The following is a 21,584-nucleotide window of genomic DNA, read 5'->3' as shown; positions in this document are numbered from 1 at the left end:
TGTATGATCTTCACCACACTTGGCATAGCCGCCTTCGACATTTATACACACTCTTCCATAACACTTTCAAAAATCTTTTGAAATTGAGTGTGATGTTATCAAACCAGCTCACTGATGCTTCTTCTCAAGTTTCCACCAAAGACAAACCCCCGATGGATAATATTTAGTATATGTATATTCACCCATGAGATGTTGAAATATAAACTTGATTTTGAGCCTTATTAGTCTAAAAGCCCAATTTCTAGAAACATCCTTAGGCCAAATTCTACAAGAATGTTCTAGAGAAATCTATTTTAAATGATAATTCTAAAGTAGCATATAGAATGATCTATAATTTGTGAGTAAGATTGTATCTACGAAGAAAGCTATAGAGAATCGTTTGCAATCAGTAGATTAAGTGTGTGTTGACAAAATCCTAACCATTGGTTTAGGAGGAGCCTATAATATAAATAGGGATGATGTATTAGAGTTTGTATCAAATCAAATCAAGCCAAAAATCAAGAATCATTTATACAAATAGTCTCTTCTTCCAAAATTTATAATCTCTCCCATTCTCAAATATTTCCAATACTACTAAAATTTCATTTCAACAAATAGGCATCAAAGCTAGAAGGTCCTTTATAAGGAGATGGCGAGTAGCAGCATGGTTCCATTCCAAGTTCCAATGCTCAACAAGAGCAACTATGACAATAGGAGCATGAAGATGAAGGCTCTCCTTGGCACACAAGATGTTTTGGAGATAATAGAGAAAGGTCACATCGAGCCAGGGAATAAGGGTAGTCTCTCTCAAACTCAAAGGGATGGTTTGAGAGACTCAAGAAAGAGAGACAAGAAGGCTTTCTATCTAATCTATCAAGGATTAGATGACAATTCTTTTGAGAAGGTTTCAAAAGGAAAGTCGGCAAAAGAAGCATAAGATATGCTTCAAACCATATACAAGGAAGCGAATCCAATCAAGAAGGTATGTCTTCAAACATTAAGAGCCAAGTTTGAAACATTTCATATGAAATAAAATGAAGTCATCTCCGACTATTTCTCTATAATTTTAACAATCACCAATCAACTTAAGAGAAATGGTGAAAATATTGATTATCTAAAAATTATGGAGAAAATTCTTAGACCGTTAGATTCAAAGTTTGAACATATTGTTGCCATCATCGACGAAACAAAAGATTTGTAGGCTATAACCATTGAGCAAATTTTGGGCTCATTACAAGCTTATAAAATAAAGGAAGGGATCATGGAACAACTACTTCGGACACAAGTTTATTCAACCAACGAAGAAAGTAGTCAAAATAATAGAAGCCAACAAGGATGAGGTTGTAGTGAAGATTGAGGAAGAGGACGAGGTCATGGACAAGATGGGCAAAGCTCAATAAATTTCAAAGAGGAGAAATCTCAACAAGAGGTCATGGCCAAGGCAAATCAAGATCAAGGTATGACAAGTCAAATGTGAAATTTTACAATTGTGGCAAGTTTGGTCCTTATGCTTCTAAATGTAGAGCTCTTATCAATGATAGAGTTGAAGAAAAGGAAAACTACGTTGAAGAACAAAGTAAAGAAGCCTTTGTAGACATGGGAGATCGATTAGAGGACATGATTTGGGAGGTTTTACAAGAGTATTTTTCAGCAAGCACATGCACCTTTGTATGATATATTTTGAAGTGATTCGAAGAAGCCTTTGTATTCGGGATGCACAAACTTCACATGGTTATCAACAGTGTTAGATTTGGTCAATTTAAAGGCAAGATATGGGTGGAGTGATAAAAGCTTCACTGAATTGCTTGATGTGTTGGAGAAGATGCTTCCAGACCAAAACATGTTGCTAAAAAAAACTATGAGGCAAAGAATATACTGTCATTTGGGTATGGAGAACTTGAAAATACATGTATACCCTAATGATTGCATATTGTATAGAAATGAGTTTGCAGAAATGCAAAAGCGCCCCAAGTGTGGGCGATAAAAAGTGAAGGATAACGACTATAGTAATGAGGAAAGTGTGAATGTATGTATACATGGTTTTGATGATGCCAAAGAAGAATCAAACAAGGCCGCTTCAAAGGATAAGCACTGCTTCAAGATTAATACAAGATTGCTTCAACAAACAAAGTCTTGCTTCAAGATCAAGCCTTGCCTCAAAACAAAGGGTTTCAAAGTCATCCAAGGCACTGGTAATCGATTACCAGGCAATGTAATCGATTACAAGAAGGGAAGTTTGAAAAATAACTATTAAAAAAGGGTTTTGAATTTGATTTTTGAACCTGTAATCGATTGCCAGTAATGGAAATTTTGAAATTCAAGTTCAAAAGCCATGACCCTTCAAAATATAACTGTCAAATCAATTACCATAAACCTGTAATTGATTACCAGTGAAAAAATTCAAAAAAAAACTTTTTGCAAATACATATCTCTTTAAAACATTTTGAAAAGGGCCTATATATATGTGTGTGTCTGACTTCAAAAAGTACGAGAGAGATATTCCAAGAGAACTTTATTGTCAAATGCTCTCTCAAAAGAAATCCTTGGCCAAACACTTGCAAAAATCTATAAGGATTCTTACAAGATCTTCAATTGTAATATCCTTCTCTTAAAGAGAGAATTCCTCTTTTTTCTTCTTATTCAAAGAGATTGATTAAGGGACCGAGGGTCTCTTAAGTTGTAAGGAATTCTGAACACAAGGGAAGAGTTGTCCCTGTGTGGTTCAAACTTTGTAAAAGGAGATTTACAAAGATAGTGGAAAATCTCAAGTGATTTGCTTGAGTACTGGACGTAGGCACGGGAAGTGACCGAACCAGTATAAATTGAGTTTGCATTTCTCTCTTCCCTTATCTCATTTATTTTGTTGCAAACAATTTTGTCTTGCATGTTTAAAGAACATTATTAAATTGATTGCTGCTTCTTCTGCATTCTAAGCCTATCATTTAGAAGGGGGTTAAAAGTTTGTTAGTGGGAAATTAATTCACCCTTTCTTAAGATAATTGAGGCCGCTTGTCCAACATAAAGCACAAAGAAAGCCCCACCAATGTTGGTAGCTTCCAATAATTCCAAGGTTTAAGCGATTATTTGCTAACTGAGATGATGCAAAAAACCTTACATGGCATGCAAATGGGAGAAAAAAATGATAGATTGCTTTGGCATCTGGATGATTCTCCCTAGTGGAAGAAAATAAATTCCATGTTTTCTAATTTTGGGAAGGAGGCAAGAAACCTTAGGCTTGGACTTGCTTTAAATGGAATGAATCATTTTTGTAACTTAAGCACTAATCACAATTCATGACCTGTTTTGCTAATGACTTGCAATGTCTCCTTGATTATACATGAAGAGAAAATACATTATGTTGTCTATGATGATTTCGGGTCCAAGACAACCAGGAAATGACATCGATGTTTATCTAAGTCTCTTGATTGAAGACTTAAGAAAGTTATGGGTCAGGTTGACATGTTTGATGGGTACTGCCAGTAGACCTTCAAGTTGCATGTAATGATATTTTGTACCATTAATGACTTTCCAACATATAGGAATTTGAGTGGATATAGTGTTAAAGGGCATTGTGCATGCCCAATTTGTGAAAAACAGATAAGCTTCGTGCAACTGAAGCATGGAAAAAAGACAGTCTATACTAGGCATCAGAGATTTCTTAAAGAATATCACCCTGTCGTCAATTGAAAAAAGCTTTTAATGGAATATAGGAGTCTAGATTTTCCCTAATACCCTTATCGAGAAACAAAGTTTATGAGCGGGTGGAGGACATATGTACTATCTTTGGAATGACCCAAAAGAAGGATGCAAATGAAAAAAAAAAACATATGAAAGAAGAGGTCAATATTCTTTAATCTTCCATATTAGTTCGTCCTAGATTTAGACATTGTATTGATGTGATGCATGTGGAGAAAATTTTCTATGATAGTTTAATCATCATGATTATTAATATTAAAGGCAAGACAAAAATTGATTTGAATACTCGTCAAGATTTGGTTGACATGTGTATATGTGAGTAGTTGCATCTGATAACAATAAAAAGTCAACGGACATATTTTCCCTTAGCATGTAATATATTGTCAAAAAAAAGTTTATATCAGTGTTTACAAAACGTGAAAATGTCACAAGGATACTCTTCAAATATTAGGAGTCTTGTATGAGTGAAGGATCTTAAATTAGTAGGCTTGAAGTCTGGTGATTGCTACGACTTAATACAACAATTGTTGGTCATGGCAATACAAGGTATCCTGCCTAATAAAGTCGGGGTTGCCATAACCCGTATGTGATTTTTCTTCAATGCTACATGTAGCAAAGTCATTAACCCTTAAAAGTTTGATGACTTGAAAAATGAGGCTGCTAATATCCTTTGTCATCTGGAGATGCATTTTCCTCTTTCATTTTTTCACATCATGGTTTATTTAATTGTTCATTTAGTGAGGGAGATTAGACTATGTGGGCCTGTTTATTTAAGGTGGATGTACTCAATCAAGCGATACATGAAGGTCTTAAAAGGGCATACCAAGAACCAATATTGTCCAGAAGCATCCATTGTTGAAAGGTACATTGTAGAAGAACCTATAGAGTTTTGTTCAGAATACATGGAAAAGCCAAAATCTGTGGGGTTTGTTGAGTCTCGTCATGACAACAAATGGGGAAGTAAGGGTTCACAGGGTTTTGAGGTTGTAACTATGGGTCATGAGGAACTGAATTAAGCACATTTGTACATATTGAATAACACCGAAGAGGTTGCCACGTACATAGCTACTTACAAAGAATTTTTGAAGGTTAATCAACCAAAAAATGACAAAAAAAAAACAAGTGTTGCAAGAGTATAATAACACTTTCATAAACTAGTATAAAGATACAATCTTTGGTGATGACAATGCTTTTGAAACATTAAAAATGTTATCATATAGACCAAAATGAAATGTACTAACTTGGAAGGTATATGATATCAACAATTATTCCTTCTACACAAAGTCACATGATGAGAATAGTACAATGCAAAATAGTGGGATTAGTAGTGACGTTCATTCTGGACATTATTCTAATGCATCAGATAACAACCCCATTATGGCTTCCATGCCTTACTTTGGAGTAATGAAACAAATCTAGGAGAACACCTATTTTTAAGTGTAAGAGGGTTAATGGGTATGGGATTTACATTGGTAGAGTTTAATAATGTTGCTTATATGGATGAGTCTTTCATCATGGTAGAACAATCAAAATAGGTGTTTTATGTCCAAGATCTATGTAGCTCCAAATTGTCAGTGGTTTTATAAGAAAGAATAAGTGGTGTTAGTCATGAAAACTAGGATCTAACACTTGATTTTTGTGACCCTTGTGTTTTACATAATTAATATTTATGTTATTGTATAATTAAGATCATTTTGTTGCATATTTACAATTTATATCAAGTTAATTTGTATATTTGCAATTGACATTAATGTTTTTATTCTTATATTTGCATAGGCACATGTCTACACCATCAACCTCCTATCTTCCTGATTCTTTGGCTCCTTCAAAGTCTACCTTTAGGAAGACTAAACAATGTACTTAGATCAGCCAAGGCCAATGGTTTATGTGAACCTTGTAATGATCCGCCTCATTACTGGAGGTTTAATGAGCACCTACTTGAAGCTCTTGTGCTCTGATACCACTTGATGGAAGCTTGCTTGTGGGGCTTCTATGGAGGCTGGATCTTTGAGCTTCAATGAGGTCCTTTAATGGTGATTTTCCACCATAGAGATGCAGCGGAAGACAAAGGAGAAGAGGTGAGAGGAGGCGCCATCCACTAGGGAATAAGCCATGGAAGAAGGAGCTTCACCACCAAGATGAGCCTTGGATAAGAAGCTTAGAGAGGATGCTTCAATGGAGGAAAAGAAAGAGGGAGAGAAAGAGAGAGGGGGGAGCACGAAATTGAAGGAAGAAAAAGGGAGAGAAGTTGAACTTTGAGTTGTGTCTCACAAGACTCTCATTCATCAAAGTTACAACAAGTGTTACACATGCTTTTATTTATAGACTAGGTAGCTTCCTTGAGAAGCTTTCTTGAGAAAACTTCCTTGAGAAGCTTCTTTGAGAAAACTTCCTTGAGAAGCTAGAGCTTAGCTACACACACCCCTCTCATAACTAAGTTCACCTCCTTGTGAAGCTTCCTTAAGAAGATTCCTAAAGATGCTTGAGCTTAGCTACACATACCTCTCTAATAGCTAAGTTCACCTCCTTGAGATGAGAAGCTAGAGCTTAGCTACACACCCCCTATAATAGCTAAGCTCACCCCTATGACAAAAAACATGAAAATACAAAAAAAAAAGTCCTTACTACAAAGACTACTCAAAATGCCCTGAAATACAAGGCTAAAACCCTATACTACTAGAATGGCCAAAATACAAGGCCCAGACGAAGGAAATACCTATTCTAATGTTTACAAAGATAAGCGGGCTCATACTTAGCCCATGGACTCGAAATCTACCCTAAGGCTCATGAGAACCCTAGGGCCTTCCCTTGGATCTCTAGCCCAATCTACTTGGAGTTTTCTACCCAATGCCCTTGCGGGGTAGGATTGCATCAATTAATTTATTTATGAAAAACAAGAGTAAATTTTTTGTGATATACTTTTACCAAATAACACACAAATACTTAAATGAAAATGTGCATATATATATATATATATATATATATATATATATATATATATATATATTAATCCAGTATACATCATTCACATGACAGAACGTAAATTAGTTTATACATATATCTTAATATGTGATTTACATCCACAGATAAAAAAAAATACAAAATCAACTACATAAGAGTTGATTAACAAAACATAACTCTCCCAAAATAGACTCAACATCATCACGTCGACTTAGCGGCTCCCACAAAAAGAATCTCCCTCCACGTCATCTATTATTGTTCATCTGCTCCCATGAATGAAGGTTCACGATCATCACAAGTACCAGTCGCACGATACAAAGTTGCAATGGTGAGTTTATTATAAAAGAAATCAACAAACACCAAATGACCATGATTAGCAAGAAAACAATAACAAATACCATAATCATACAGAAATATCCATCAGTCCAACACACTTAACAACTAGTCATCAACTTTTCCACAATTCCAATCAATTATGTTCAATATGATGCATGCACCTGACCTCAACTCTCAAATACAATGTGGTACCATTCGTCAAGAAATAGCTTGAGCGTGTCCACGGTACACTCACCTTAGAAAAATTAGGCAGCAAGTGTTGAGGTCACCCTATCGTGCACATGCAACTTACCCCATAGTGATCAACCTAAGTCACAAGGGAGTTCCAAATCGAGTGACATGCCCACAAGTACAAATATTTTCTCTCATGAAAAATTACAAGTACTTACTAACAAAGTTTATACTGTTTCCATGCAGTATGAAATATGACGCATGAGCATTATCAATGCACTAACATGGATAATTAAAAATTAAAAGCGACTCCTTAATTCCAGAGATGCTTAAAATTCTTTAACCACTCTATTTCCCCCACTAGGGATATTCAACTTGGTCACTGCACCCCTCATGTACATACACAACATACATCCTCACAATGACATTATCAACATCAACATCATTTCATCTTAATGTCATTATTAACATCGACATCATCTAACATCAATGAAATTATCAACAATAACAACATCATCTCATATCAATATTATCATCAATAACAACATCATCTCATATTAATATCATCATCAATATCAACCTCATTTTCTATCAATATTATCATAAACACCAACATCATCCCATATCAATTTTTATCATCAATAACAACATCATCAATAATCACATTCCACACACACACACACACACACACACACACACACACACACACACACACACACACACACACACACACACACACACACACACATACATATATACATGCATATAAATTTCATACCTGAGATTCACACTCCCCCAGGCTTCAGACAACATAAGTCTAATAAAACGACAATGTCATTCATCAATAACAAATGTATCACATCCCATTAGTTGAAAAACATTATTTTTCTTGAAAACCAGCATGCACAGGGACATACATACATTCCATAATTAGGTCCCAATTATGGTATCAAAGCCATAAATTATAACAAACTCCTCTCACCTATTGATATCTCTCCATCAGCTCCTCTCTAGTTCGCTCGGAGGTCTCTCACATTCATGACTATTGGTCCAAACGGAGAGTTCTATATACCAAATAGAAGGAAATTTAGTATAGATTTCAAAAACAAGGTTAATATCAACATTCGGGGTCAAATACCTCTGTCAAATAAAAATGCTAAGGGGTGTTTCGTGTTCTACTACAAAGAGACATCATGTTGAAATTTCAATCATGCCAATGTGACTAGGGTTCAACGAAGGTCACAAAAACAACATCAATTTAATAAAAATGTAACTTTTACAACGTCTCATTTTCAAGGGATTTTTAAAGGAAGTGTAAAAACATCTTATTACGGTACCCAAAACATAAGAGGTAATAAGAGAAGCTCAAACTAACTAGGAGAAAGGCATAGAAGTCAAGGTTACCTCAGAGAACTACAAAATAAAGAGTTGAGAGCTAGTTTCTCTACCGATTCCTTGAAGTGGATTTTGAGGATTTTGCTCTCATTAAAGTGCTCATCTCTGTACAGTGGTCTAACGGCAAGCAACGACAGCCAGTGGTGACCACCGATGGTCATGGGTGTTGGAAGATTAGTTTATAGGGTTTTTGGACAGAGTTTAGAGAGGGGGGTAAAAATCATGTTTATCATGCTAAAGAACGTATTTATAATCTGCAGATCTTGCTTAGTGGGCTTGTCACGCTAAGCAAAACTTCACTTTTGACCCTAAGCACGACTTCTCGCGCTGAGTGAGTTACCTCCTCGTGTTGGAATTGCGCTTAGTGTGCTGGTATCACTAAGCGAATTTCCCTATAAAGTTGGGAATTATGCTTAGCGTGATCGTCTTACTAAGTGAATTTCCCTCTCGGGTTAGGAATTATGCTTAGCACACTCATATATGACTCTCTAGTTCCCAAGTTGCGTCATCTCCATATGTACCTCATTAGATCACCTTGACCAACAAAATCTCTTTCTCTCTTAAGTGTTTTGTTTTCCTATCTTAACCTCAAAGGCAATGTTTCATATGTCAATTTCTCCTTCACTTGTACGTCATCCAATTTGATCACATGAGATGGATCATCGATATACTTATTGAGTTGATACACATGAAAGACATTGTAAAGGTTAGAAAAGGACATAGGTAATGCAATTTGGTATACCACAAAGCCAACTCTTTTGAGAATATGGAAAAAACTGATAAATCGAGGTGTGAGTTTTTAGGATTTCAAAGCTCGACCAACCCTGATCCACAAAGTGACTCTCAAGAATACATGATCACCAACCTCGAATTCTAAGTCTTTCCTCCTCTTTTCCTAGTAGCTCTCCTGCCTACTCTGAGAAGTCCCCATCCTCTCTTGGATCATCTTGACATTCTAAGTGGTTTGTTGTACCACTTTAGGTCCTAAGGTGAGGTTCTCTCCTGGTTCTAGCCAGCATAAGGGTGTCCTACACCTTCTACCATATAGATCTTCATAAGGAGCCATGTCAATGGTAGAATGAAAACTATTGTTATAAGTGAATTCTATCAATGACAAAAAATTCTCTCAACTTTTCTTTTGTTATAAGACACACGCCCTCAAAAGGGTCCTCTAGCGAATGAATAGTCCATTCAATCTAGCCATCAGTCTGAGGGTGGTAGGCTGAACTTAGCCTAAGCTTGGTTCCCAATGCTTTGTTATGACTCTCCCAAAATCTAGAGGTAAATCTTGGATCTCTATCAAACACTATGCTAGATGGCACCCCATGTAATATGACAATCTGACTAATATACAGGGAGGTCAACTTCTCCAAAGAAAATATGATATTAATGGGAATAAAGTGAGCAGACTTGGTCAGTCTGTCAACAATAACCCAGATAGAATCTAAACCTCTAGGGTCCTAGGTAATCCTACAAGAAAATCCATGGAGATATTGTCCCACTTTCATTGGGGTATCTTTAAGGCATGTAACTTACCTAAAGGTCTTTGATGTTTCATCCTATCCTTCTAACAAACTATACATGCATACATAAACTCACTAACCTATCTCTTCATGTTGGGCCACCAAAACATTATCTTCAGATCCTAATACATTTGATCTCACATTTAAACTACTATCTTTCCCTGACACTATAGCTTTTAACTAGGTCTTTTGGAAAGGATCAAACTTTTGGCCCTCTCTGATCTCTCCTAACAACTCACTAGTAATCCTCAAAGATCCAAGTCTCACACTATTAAGGGTGACCTCACACGCAAGGCCAAGGTCTCTAAATTGTTCTAGAAGATCTAACTCTCAATCCATCAAGGCAAATATATGTAACGATTTCCTACTCTAGGCATTAACCACTACATTAGCTTTGTCAGGATTGTAGCTAAGCTCAAAATCATAATCCTTAAGAAACTTTAACCATATCCTCTAACGCATGTTCATCTCTTTCTAGCTAAACATGTACTTAAGGCTCTTATGATCGCTAAACACTTCAAACTTGGAGCCAAACAGGTAATGCATCCATATCTTAATGGCAAAAACTACAATAGCCAACTCCAGATCATGGGTGGGATAATTCCTTTCAAGAGTCTTGAGTTGTCTAGAAGCATGGGCCACTACTTGGCCATTTTGCACCAACACTCCTCATAAACCCATCTTGGATGCATCACAATACACTTCAAAGGGTTCTCTCGGGTTAGGCAAAACTACCATGGGAGAGTTCATCAACTTCTCTTTAAAGGTTTGGAAAATATGCTCACATTGGGCATCCGACACAAAAGCTTAACCCTTATGAGTCAGCTTGGTCAAAGGTATAGCTAACTTGGAGAAACCTTCTATGAATCTTTGGTAATATCTTGTTAAACCCAGAAAACTCTTAATCTCAAAACCAGACTTAGGACTCTCCCACTCAGGGAAAGCTTCTATCTTAGAGGGGTCTACAACTATACCCCCTTGAGATATCACATACCCTAGGAAACTAACTTTCTCCAACCAAAACTCACACTTGGACAACTTAGCATAAAGTTGTCGGTCCCTAAGGGTCTGCAACACAATCCTCAAGTGCTCCTCACGTTCCTCTCTAGTCTTGGAGTATACTGAAATATTATCTATGAATATTAGCACAAAATTATCAAGGTAAGGGTGAACGACTCTATTCGTGTTAAACACACCAAGAACGTTAGTCACACCGAAGGGCATGACTAGATACTCGTAGTGACCATAATAGTTCCTAAAAGCAGTCTTCGAAATATCCTCAGACTTCACTCATATTTGATGGTAACCTGACCTAAGGTTTATTGTGCTAAACACACAAGTTCCTACCAATTGGTCCATAAGGTCATCTATCCTAGGCAAAGGGTACTTATTCTTGATTGTCACCTTATTCAACTGATGGTAGTCTACACACGACCTCATGTTTCCATCTTTCTTCTTTACTAACAACATTGGTGCTCCCCATGAGGACACACTTGGTTTCATAAACTGCTTATCCAACAACTCCTCTAATTATTTCTTAAGCTCGACTAACTCTACAAGAGACATCTTATAAGGGGCTATGGACATGTGTCTAGCACGAGGTACCAGGTCTATGGAAAACTCTATCTCTCTCTCAGGTGGTAAACTGGATATATCCTCAAGGAACACTTCAAGAAATTCTCTGACCATATAGAGGTAACCCATGGAAACCTTTGTCTCTACTCTCTGGTTAGACAGGATCATGTACACTTGAGCATCTTTTTTTAAAGTGTCACAACTTGGTTGGTAGAGATAAACATCATATCCTTACTCACTCTAGAGTCATCAAACACCAAAGTTTTATCAAAACACTTTAACTAGACATGGTTGGAAGATAACTAGTCCATACCCAAAATAACATCAATTTGGCTCAAAGGCAAACAAATCAGATCAATCAAGAATATTCTACCAAAAATTTCCACATGACAATTCAAACACACATTAGAAGTTAACATAGAACCACTAGTAGGGGTTTATACCATAGATCATTATTTAAAAAAGACGCAAAAAGCTTAAGTTTCTCTACACATGAACAAGATATGAATGAATGGGTTACACCGGACAATACAATATGTATTTTATGGACCCTAGACATACAATATGTATCCCCTTCACGGTTTTTTCTCACCAAAGTTGTGTAATTTTTTCAATTAATTACCAAAATGAAAAAAGAAAAAAAATGGATAAGTTGTCTTTTGAAAGACGATTTCATATATACTAAATTCATGTTTTGGGAACATGATTTCTCTTTCCATATTTTTTTAAAAACAATTATGGAGGATAAAAGTTACCACAAATTACTTCTTTAACCGCTAGGCATGGCAAAGAAACTTGTACTCGTGGGTACCCGTCTGAACCCGTCCTAACTTTGACGGGAAATACCCAAGTTGATCAGGTACGGGTTCGGGGATTACCCGACTTTTTTAATCGGGTTTGGGGTCGTGGATGAGAATGTCACTATCTACCTTGTACTCGTCCTGTACTCGCCCCAATGATGAAATTATTAAATTTTTTTATTACTTGTTAATTTTATTTTAGAATTTTTACATAATTTAAGATTCTTTTCTTGACAATTTTTGTAGACATGTGTGTTGGAATGAATTTATTGATATATAAGTAGTTAAAAATAAATATGTAACAATCAATTTATTTTTTCTAAAATTAAATTTTTAATATAACTTTTTTACAAAAAAAAATATTTTACAAATTTGAACTGGGGACGAAATGCTTGATACCTAACAGGTATGAAAGTGAGGTAACAAATTTCAACCCATCAGATATCAGAGACAAATATGGGAACATGTTGGGGAGTTGAGATCGGGGACTAGGGAGGCAATACTCTTCCTTGTCCTACCCTGTTGTCATGTTTATTAATTGCCACAAATTTCTTCGTCAAGCAAAAACAAATAAACCTCCCATTTTGTGGTAGCTAAAAAAGCAATTTGAGACGGATATAAAAAAACTGGAAAAATGAAACCATGTTTTGAAAGTATAAATAAATCATCTTTCAAAAGATGACTTACCCATTTTTGTAATTGTTTCGAAATCTACCCATTTTGATAATTAATTTAAAAATTTCACAAAATTTGTTTTTAAAAAAAAATATTTTTTCCTTTGCCTTGTGTATTTGACTAATTGTTCCATTTTATCTCAAGTTCTAAGATAGTTAACTGAATCATGTGATTCATGTTTGCCACTAATTAAACTGGATAAACATAACATATATAAGTATGACACAATTTCTCCTTAAATCTAATTGTTCTTATTGAGTTATTATCCTTTTTTACAATTCGATGGCCTTATGCAGTTATGCTATTGCCAAGTGTAAAAGACACTAGTTGTCTTGGGTTTTTTCTCAGAGGGAGCAGTTGTTACTAGTGCCATTTATTGCAAGGGAATATTCAAAAAGAAAAAAAAAAAAAAAGATGGATATATTCATGAGATTTGCCGAGTGTTAGTACAAGAAGATATGGGATAATGATGTTGGTGTTGTGATAACTATGTTGGGGTGCCCTATTTGGAATCAGTGTAACTAATATCTGATTATATTTGCAAGATTATATTATTAAGTAAAAAAAAATCCGTGAATAGATTTTTTTATCCTAGCTTGATTAATTAAACTAAACAAATAATTAAGTTAAAAAACAATTGTAATAATAACTAATCAACTTATGACTAATATATTATTTCTCCTAAAATAGATATCGTGTAACTAACATAAACAGTGTACTTAAAGTATTTACTAAATTAATAATATTTTAATATACGGTTCTTCAAAAAAATAGTGTTTAATATAACGATTAAGATAATTTTAAATATGATGTTAAATTAACGTGCAAAATTAATTCAAAGTTAAAGTTTGTTTACTATAAATTTATTAATCTATTCAAATAAAAATACAAATATTGCATTTGTTCACAATTTAATATTTAATTGTTGTTGTTTATTGATAGAACAATGCAAATACTCTCACACACAAATATAGTATGAGGATCAATCCAAATGGAAACTCCTATAAATTTCTCCCGGTCTATAGTTTTTAATATCATAATAGTTTACCAATATTGCTACATTTCATTATTTTCTATTTATTTTAACTATGATAAATTTTGAAAAATATTATGATGCATTTTATTCTACAATTAAGAAAATATTAATATTATGAGTACGATTTAGAGCATATTCATTGAAATAATTTTTTCACTTTTTCTTTCATCAGGTTGTTTTGCAAATGTCTTATATGAGTGAAGGATTCGGCATTTAACTGTTGTTATCATTATTTGAGTAATTTTTTTCCGGTATTTGTTATTCATTTATGAAACAGAGAAAAAAAGGTGAAATTAACCAAAGAGAATGTTATTTGTTTTAAATAGTCTCATGTGTCCTTATTTTACCAACATTTTCATGTGTTATTTGTTCTCAAAATACGATAATTCTATATAGATTGTTATTTGTTGTCAAAATATATACAAAATAAAGATTCTCAAACACTCTATTTACCCGTGCATCGTATGGATAAAAAAAAATTAGTAGCTTAATTAAAGGAACATTAAACACTAAGCTTATTCGAACTATCGTTCATCATCTCGAAAGATTTGATTCAATCTTTTGTTGGTTAATTTGAAAATCGAGATAATACTGGATAAATCTGAAGTCGTGTATAACACTTTCAGATTGAATCAAATTTCGGGATTCAACCAAAATTGTTCAATCGGATAAAATCAGAAGATTATAATTCAAGAGTTTTGTTTTGGTCTTGTATGTTTTGTCACACCGTTATGCTTTCTGAACCAGAATGATTATTTATGATCAAAGAACAGGTGGTTTTTTTTTTGCGGTTTATGGAAGTTTTAGTAACTTCCATGTAACTTTCAACTGTTGATGGAAGTTTTAGTAACTTTCATGTAACTTCCAAAATTTGCCTAAACCGAACATCTAACTTCCATGTAACTTCCAAAATTTGCCTAAACCGAACATCTCATTATTACATTAAAACAAGCGTGCACTCTTATTTTAACATAATAAAGAGATCAATTACACTAAAATGTCCAACATTTGTTAGTATGTTGTTAATAATAAGTTGACCAAATCCCTTGTCTTAATTAAATTTGAGTCTAACAAATTTTTGGTTGATCGTATTTGACTTTGGTCTAAATCATGCTTAATTTGAGTCTAACAATTTTTTTTTGTCATAATTAAAGGGCACACTAGGTTCCTAATTAATCGCACTTGAAGTAAACAAATTGGGTTTTTTCATTTTTAGAGCTATCACACTATATGTCCACACAAACATATAATAATTCCTAGTCATGAATTTCCAGGGTGTCGCATAAAGGAGTTTATTAGGGAGAAGATGAGTAATTTTAGTGATTTGGATGAAGCTAAATTAAGAAGAGAAAAAAATTAATTTGATTTGACAATGTAATCATGCAATTATAATAGGCAGCATTACGTATAAGTAAATAAAAATTGAAACCTTTTCAAAGTTTTGTATAATATAATTTAAATACAAAAGACCCATGGCTCTGATACCAATTGTTCAAGAACAAGTCGTTGTTCAAGAAGAAGTTAATGAACCAATCTTAGAACAATTGCTGCAACCTTTGAACCCAACACAAGAACCTCTTAGAAGATCTACTCGAATGCATTGTACACCTGATAAATTAAACTTAATGGTGCAAAATGACATGTCAAATGAGGTTTATTATAATGATGATGACCCTAAGAGCTATGAAGAGGCCATGAGAAGCTCGGATTGCAACAAATGGAAAAAAACCATGGAATCTGAAATAGAATCAATGAAGATCAACAAAGTATGGACTTTAGTTAAAGATTCAAAGGATATAAAACCAATTGGATGTAAATGAGTTTACAAGAAAAAGATTCGAGCAGATGGAAAGGTCGAGACCTATAAAGCTCACCTTGTTACTAAAGGATATCGTCAACAAGAAGGAATAGATTATGACGAAATATTTCCTCCTGTGGCAATGCTCAAAACAATTCGGATTCTACTTTCCATAACAACATACTATGATTATGAGATATGACAAATGGATGTGAAAACAACTTTCCTTAATGGTGAGTTGAAAGAGGAAGTGTACCTGACACAACCTGAAGGATTCACATCATTGGCTGGTTGTAATGAAGTTTGTAAGTTGCAATGATCTATATATAGATTGAAACAAGCATCTAGAAGTTGGAACATTCATTTTAATAAGACAATCGAAAAGTTTGAGTTTGTTAAATGTGAGGAAGAGTCATGTGTTTACAAAAAGGTTAGTGGGAGGGCAATTATTTTCTTAGTGTTATATGTTGATGACATATTACTAATTGGAAATGACATACCAACATTGCAAGGCACAAAGATTTGACTATCAGAACAATTCTCCATGAAGGATTTGGGAGAAGCAGTCTATATTCTAGGTATAAAGATTTATAGAGATAGATCTAAAAGATTGCTTGGACTCTCCCAATCTATGTACATTGATACTATCTTAAAGGGATATAACATGGATAATTCCAAACAAGGCTATTTGCCTGTAAGTGTTGGAATTACTCTTAGTAGAGAGAATTGTCCAACAACTCCTGAAGAAAGAGAATGCATGAGTAGAGTACCATATGCTAGTGTAGTGGGAGCTATCATGTACACCATGACTTTTACACGTCCTAATGTCGCTTATGCACTAGGTGTAACTAGTCAATATCAAGCAAACCCTGGTGAGGAACATTGGAAAGTGGTTAAGACCATACTTAAGTACTTAAGAAGAACTAAAGACCAATTCCTCATTTGTGGAGACTTTGAATTGAAACTGAAGGGTTATAGTGATGCAAGCTTTGCATCAGACAAAGATGATAGCAAATCCATTTCAGGATATGTTTTCACTTTAAATGGTGGTGCAGTAAGTTGGAAAAGTTCCAAGCAAGCTACGATAGCAGATTCAACTACTGAAGCAGAATATATAGCGGCAAGTGAAGCTGCTAAAGAAGGTGTTTGGATGAAAAAGTTCATATTTGAACTTGGTGTGGTTCCTTCAATAGAAGAGTCGGTTCCATTATTGTGTGACAATAATGGGCTATTGCTCAAGCAAAGGAACCAAGATCACACCAGAAGTCCAAACATATTTTGCGAAAGTATCACTTGATTAGAGAGATAATAGAACGTGGTGACGTTAAGATTGAAAAAGTAGATGGAAAGGAGAATGCAGAAGATCCCTTCACCAAGGCGCTTGGCATAAAAGAGTTTGACAAGCACAAATGGGAATTAGAAATGAAGTTCATGAATGATTGACTCTAGGCAAGTAGGAGATTGTTGGGAATAAATTTGTATACCCACGATCCAAGTCATCATGTAATCAATTCTAATTTTAATAATAATTTATTATTTTATTTTCATTGTCATATTTCACTATTTGATAAAATGGTCCATTTGATAATGTCCTTGATTAAAATTAAAGACTTGTTATTATAATAGAGATTATGATAATGAGAAACAAGTTTGTTCTAATTGTAATCTAAAACGTTCTTGATCATAGGATTATTGTGAATAGGATATCAATAATCAAGATAGATTAATATATATGTGATAGTATTTATTGGATAAATATTAATAGATTTCATTTATTAATTTGCATATATAGATGAGTCACATGTTGATGTGATCATTGAACTGACTCAATCGAAATTTTCTAATGGTTAAAATTTACCATAAACTGTCAATAGAAAATTCTCAAGAAGAGGTATAATAGATTTCTTTGACCTGAGAATGTCATAGTAATTGACAGGTTATTTGTTGTATTTTGATTCCGGACACCTAATGCTTTAGAGCACTTGTTGAATGGATATTTGATATGATTAAATACCTGTAGAATTAATGATTAATCAAGAAGGAATCCATCAACTCTTGGTAATGAATTTGAGCTCTATGAATAAAATTATATCCTGGCCAGGAAAATTAAATGAAAGAAGAAATGCATTTCTTAAGTCATTATGAGTTAACTCAAAAGGGTTTGACAGTAATACCATACTCTAAAGTTAATTCAGAACTGTAAAGATGAAAGAAATTATTACACTACTCTTCTAATGGTTCTTGAAAGTAAAATGCGACTTCATGTTATCCAGACGTTAAGGAGTGTTGCTAGATGCCTACCTTGATTAGTATATTAATTTGATTAATATATTACCGGCTTAGTATTGAACCAACGGGGTCACACACAAAGGAGTGTTCTAATCTTTGTTAAAGAAATTATTTTAATATTTGATGATTAATTAAATTAGAGAATTTAATATGATCAAATGATTAATTGATTTCAAAAGGTGGAATATTATTATATTTTTGCTGGCACTGAAAATATAAATAATGTGAAAGATTTGATGAAAGAAAAGAAACAAACATGTATGATTATGTATTTGGAATTTGGGTTGAAAAGGCGACTAGATACAAGTTTGACTTGGTCAATTATTATTTTAATTTTAATTTCTAAATGATTAGCAATAAAAGGTAACAAAAAATAATATAGCATAAAAAAGGATACTATCAATAATGATTTTGATTTGATTAGAAATTTGGTATTCTTAGCGTGCTATAAATAGAGCCTTGGGCTGCACATTGAAACGATCAGAATATCACTTCTATTCTTATTTTTCCACCTGTCAAAGTTATTGACGAATAGAGGAGTCTCGGTGTGGATACACGTAGAGTTTTCACACTATTGAATAATTTTTATGCTTGAAGAACTCATCAACATGTATATTTTTAATATGTCATTTGTTTATAATATAATTTAAATACAAAATAGATCATTTTATTCCACAATGTATGTTTTTGAACACCTTTTATCCTACAATCTTCACCCATCTATCTATATACTAAAGAAAATTAAACTTTTATGAGCTTGAATCCAAATTTTAATTTGACAAAGTCAATTTGATTCAATAAATGTTTAGCATGTTTAAGGGTCATTTGGTAGAAATTATAATTTAATCACAACCATCTTTTTGATCCAATTAATGTCTAACATATTTAATATTTTATGGCCATTAGATGAAGATTTTAATTTCATTTCGGTCATTAATTTGATTCAATCAATGTTTAGCATACTTAAATATTCGTGGGTCATTGAATCAAAATTTTAATTTGATCACAAGGGTTGATTTGATTCAAATTAATGTCTAGCATACTTGATTAAATGGAAATTTTTTTTTATAAAAAATACTTAAACATTTTAAAACCATTAGATTTGTTTTGTTAATACTTAATTTGCAACCGTCATTGATAAAATGCTTAAAAATATTAGAGTCATTATATTTTTGTCATTCATTTAACAACAATTGGTTTGATTCAATGCAATTTGTTTTAAAATATATATATATATATATATATATATATATATATATATATATATATATATATATATGCTTAAAACATTTTAGAACCATTAGATTTATTTTATTAATTTGTCAATAATCATTGATTAAAATGCTTGAAATTAATATTTAGTTTAGTATTTGTGATAAATTTAAATTTAAAAAATTATTAAATTATATGAAAATTTGCATGAATATTGCACGGGTTTTAATATGCTTAAAATTGATTACAATATAAGCAAAGGGTTTGGAAATATATTACTTCATTAAGTATCATATTAATATATTTTAAATTTGAATAAATTTAAAATATATTAATATGCCTTTAATTTGTGGTTACTTTTAAAGTAATAATCTATATATGTAAACCCTATGAAAAGATATCTTTTCACAATTTCAGTTTGTAAAAAGTAAAATGTTAGTATATTACAGAACCGTTTAAATATATAACGGATTGAGAAAATTATAAAGTTTTCATAATAACCACAACTGAAAGGCAGAGTTTCATATTAAAAACAACAATTAAAAAACATTTTGTTAATTTAGAAGGTGAAGAATAACATTTAATGTTTAAATTAATCAATAACATATAATATTGATTTAAATTTTGTAATTCTTTTTTCAAAACATTTTAAATTTTATTGAAAATATGAACTAACCTCAGTATTATTATCATAATTAAAAATGAAAAATAAAAAATAAAAAATATGAAGCAGATGAATCTTTATCCTCTCTTTTATATATGGTATATTCTTTCATGAGGTTTAGAGTCAATTGGTCGTAGGTGTATGTCTTCATTCTTTATCTTTTCATTTGTTGACTATTATATATACATATATATATATATATATATATATATATATATACACTATATTTCATTTAGTGATTATTCATTCATTTATGTTAGGGTATTTGATTTATGTTATATTGTGTTTATAAAATGTATTTTCCTCATTTTAAAATTATAATAAAATGTTTAATTAATATATTTTGATATAGTCTTTAATTTATAAGTAAAATGTGGTCTCAAACACCAATTATGCTACAAAACTTCTCATAAATATTGACATTCCACGAGTTCATGAATTATGGTTTAGGTATTGTATATTCCTTTTTACAACTAACTTATTAATAATATTATTTCCATATATTAAATAAAATTTAGTATTTACGTTGCTATTTTACTTTTAATTTGATAATTATTTAAAATCAAATTAAGGTGGAATCTGTCTTAATTCCTTTGAACCAAATTTTATTTTATTAATAAATCAATTTTAAATAATAATATATTAATTATAATACTTAAATTAAAGTTATCAAAATTTTTAAAATATATTTTTAGAAAAAAAATATATCAAATTAAAAAAAAACTTATATTTAATACCTTGCAAGGAAGTATTAAACTAATTCATTATAAATCACGTTATTATTGCATACAAAAAAGGAAAAATAAATAATTCAATTAATACTGTAAATTCATCATTCAATAATCATTTCACTCAAATTTTTCTGTATATCTTAACTAATTTTACCTCTGTTTCCTTTCATTTTCAAATCAATCTACAATTTCTTTTTTCTCCAACTTTCCAATTTTCATTCCTACCATTTTTTCTTTTAAATTTTTCCCTAGATTAAAGAAAAAGAATAAAAAAATGTAAAAATAAAAAATACCTTCTCAGGTTGCCTTCCCCTTTCCACTAAATCCCACCAAAAACCCTTCAAAAGAGAACTTGCTTCGGTCCTTTCTTCTCCCACCGTCCCATGATTGAACTCAACTCAGCAAACTCGGAATCGTGGAATGAACGATGGAGGTTGCGATTACGAGAGGTTAGGGCATTTTGATTTTTTATTTTTAATTATGAAAGTGTATTAAACGAATGCAAGCAAGACTAAAATATAGAAGATAGAACTTTGACAAATGCAAAAGACAATTGGTATTATGCTTATTATATACAGTTTTGGTATGCATGAAAATAGAAATGGAACTAATAGGTAATTTCGTGATTTGGTTGAGTTGAATACATAAGGTTTGAGCTAGACTTATTACCTGCTCAGCTTACATAAAAGTCTGGCTTGGCCCACGAACCTATTTAAAAACTTGCTTAAAGAAGTCTTTGATTA

At 32.6% G+C, this 21,584-nt stretch overlaps 1 protein-coding gene and 1 long non-coding RNA gene across 2 annotated transcripts; one reads left to right on the top strand and one right to left on the bottom strand.

The window, feature by feature from the left end:
- Positions 1-6,692: 6,692 nt before the first annotated feature.
- Positions 6,693-21,391, bottom strand: LOC121173576 (uncharacterized). The gene is made up of 3 exons (XR_005888653.1): positions 21,135-21,391; positions 17,857-17,959; positions 6,693-6,899 (listed from the first exon to the last, which is right to left on the bottom strand). It is a non-coding gene; the product is annotated as an uncharacterized lncRNA (long non-coding RNA).
- On the top strand, positions 16,628-17,870 carry LOC121173575 (secreted RxLR effector protein 161-like). The gene has a single exon (XM_041009691.1). The coding sequence runs from the start codon at positions 16,703-16,705 to the stop codon at positions 17,240-17,242; it is 540 nt and encodes a 179-aa protein (XP_040865625.1). The 5' UTR covers positions 16,628-16,702; the 3' UTR covers positions 17,243-17,870.
- Positions 21,392-21,584: the final 193 nt, after the last annotated feature.

Source organism: Glycine max, chromosome 15 (assembly GCF_000004515.6).
Source record: "Glycine max cultivar Williams 82 chromosome 15, Glycine_max_v4.0, whole genome shotgun sequence".
Lineage (NCBI taxonomy): Eukaryota > Viridiplantae > Streptophyta > Magnoliopsida > Fabales > Fabaceae > Glycine > Glycine max.
This window is presented reverse-complemented; position numbering and strand designations above follow the sequence as displayed.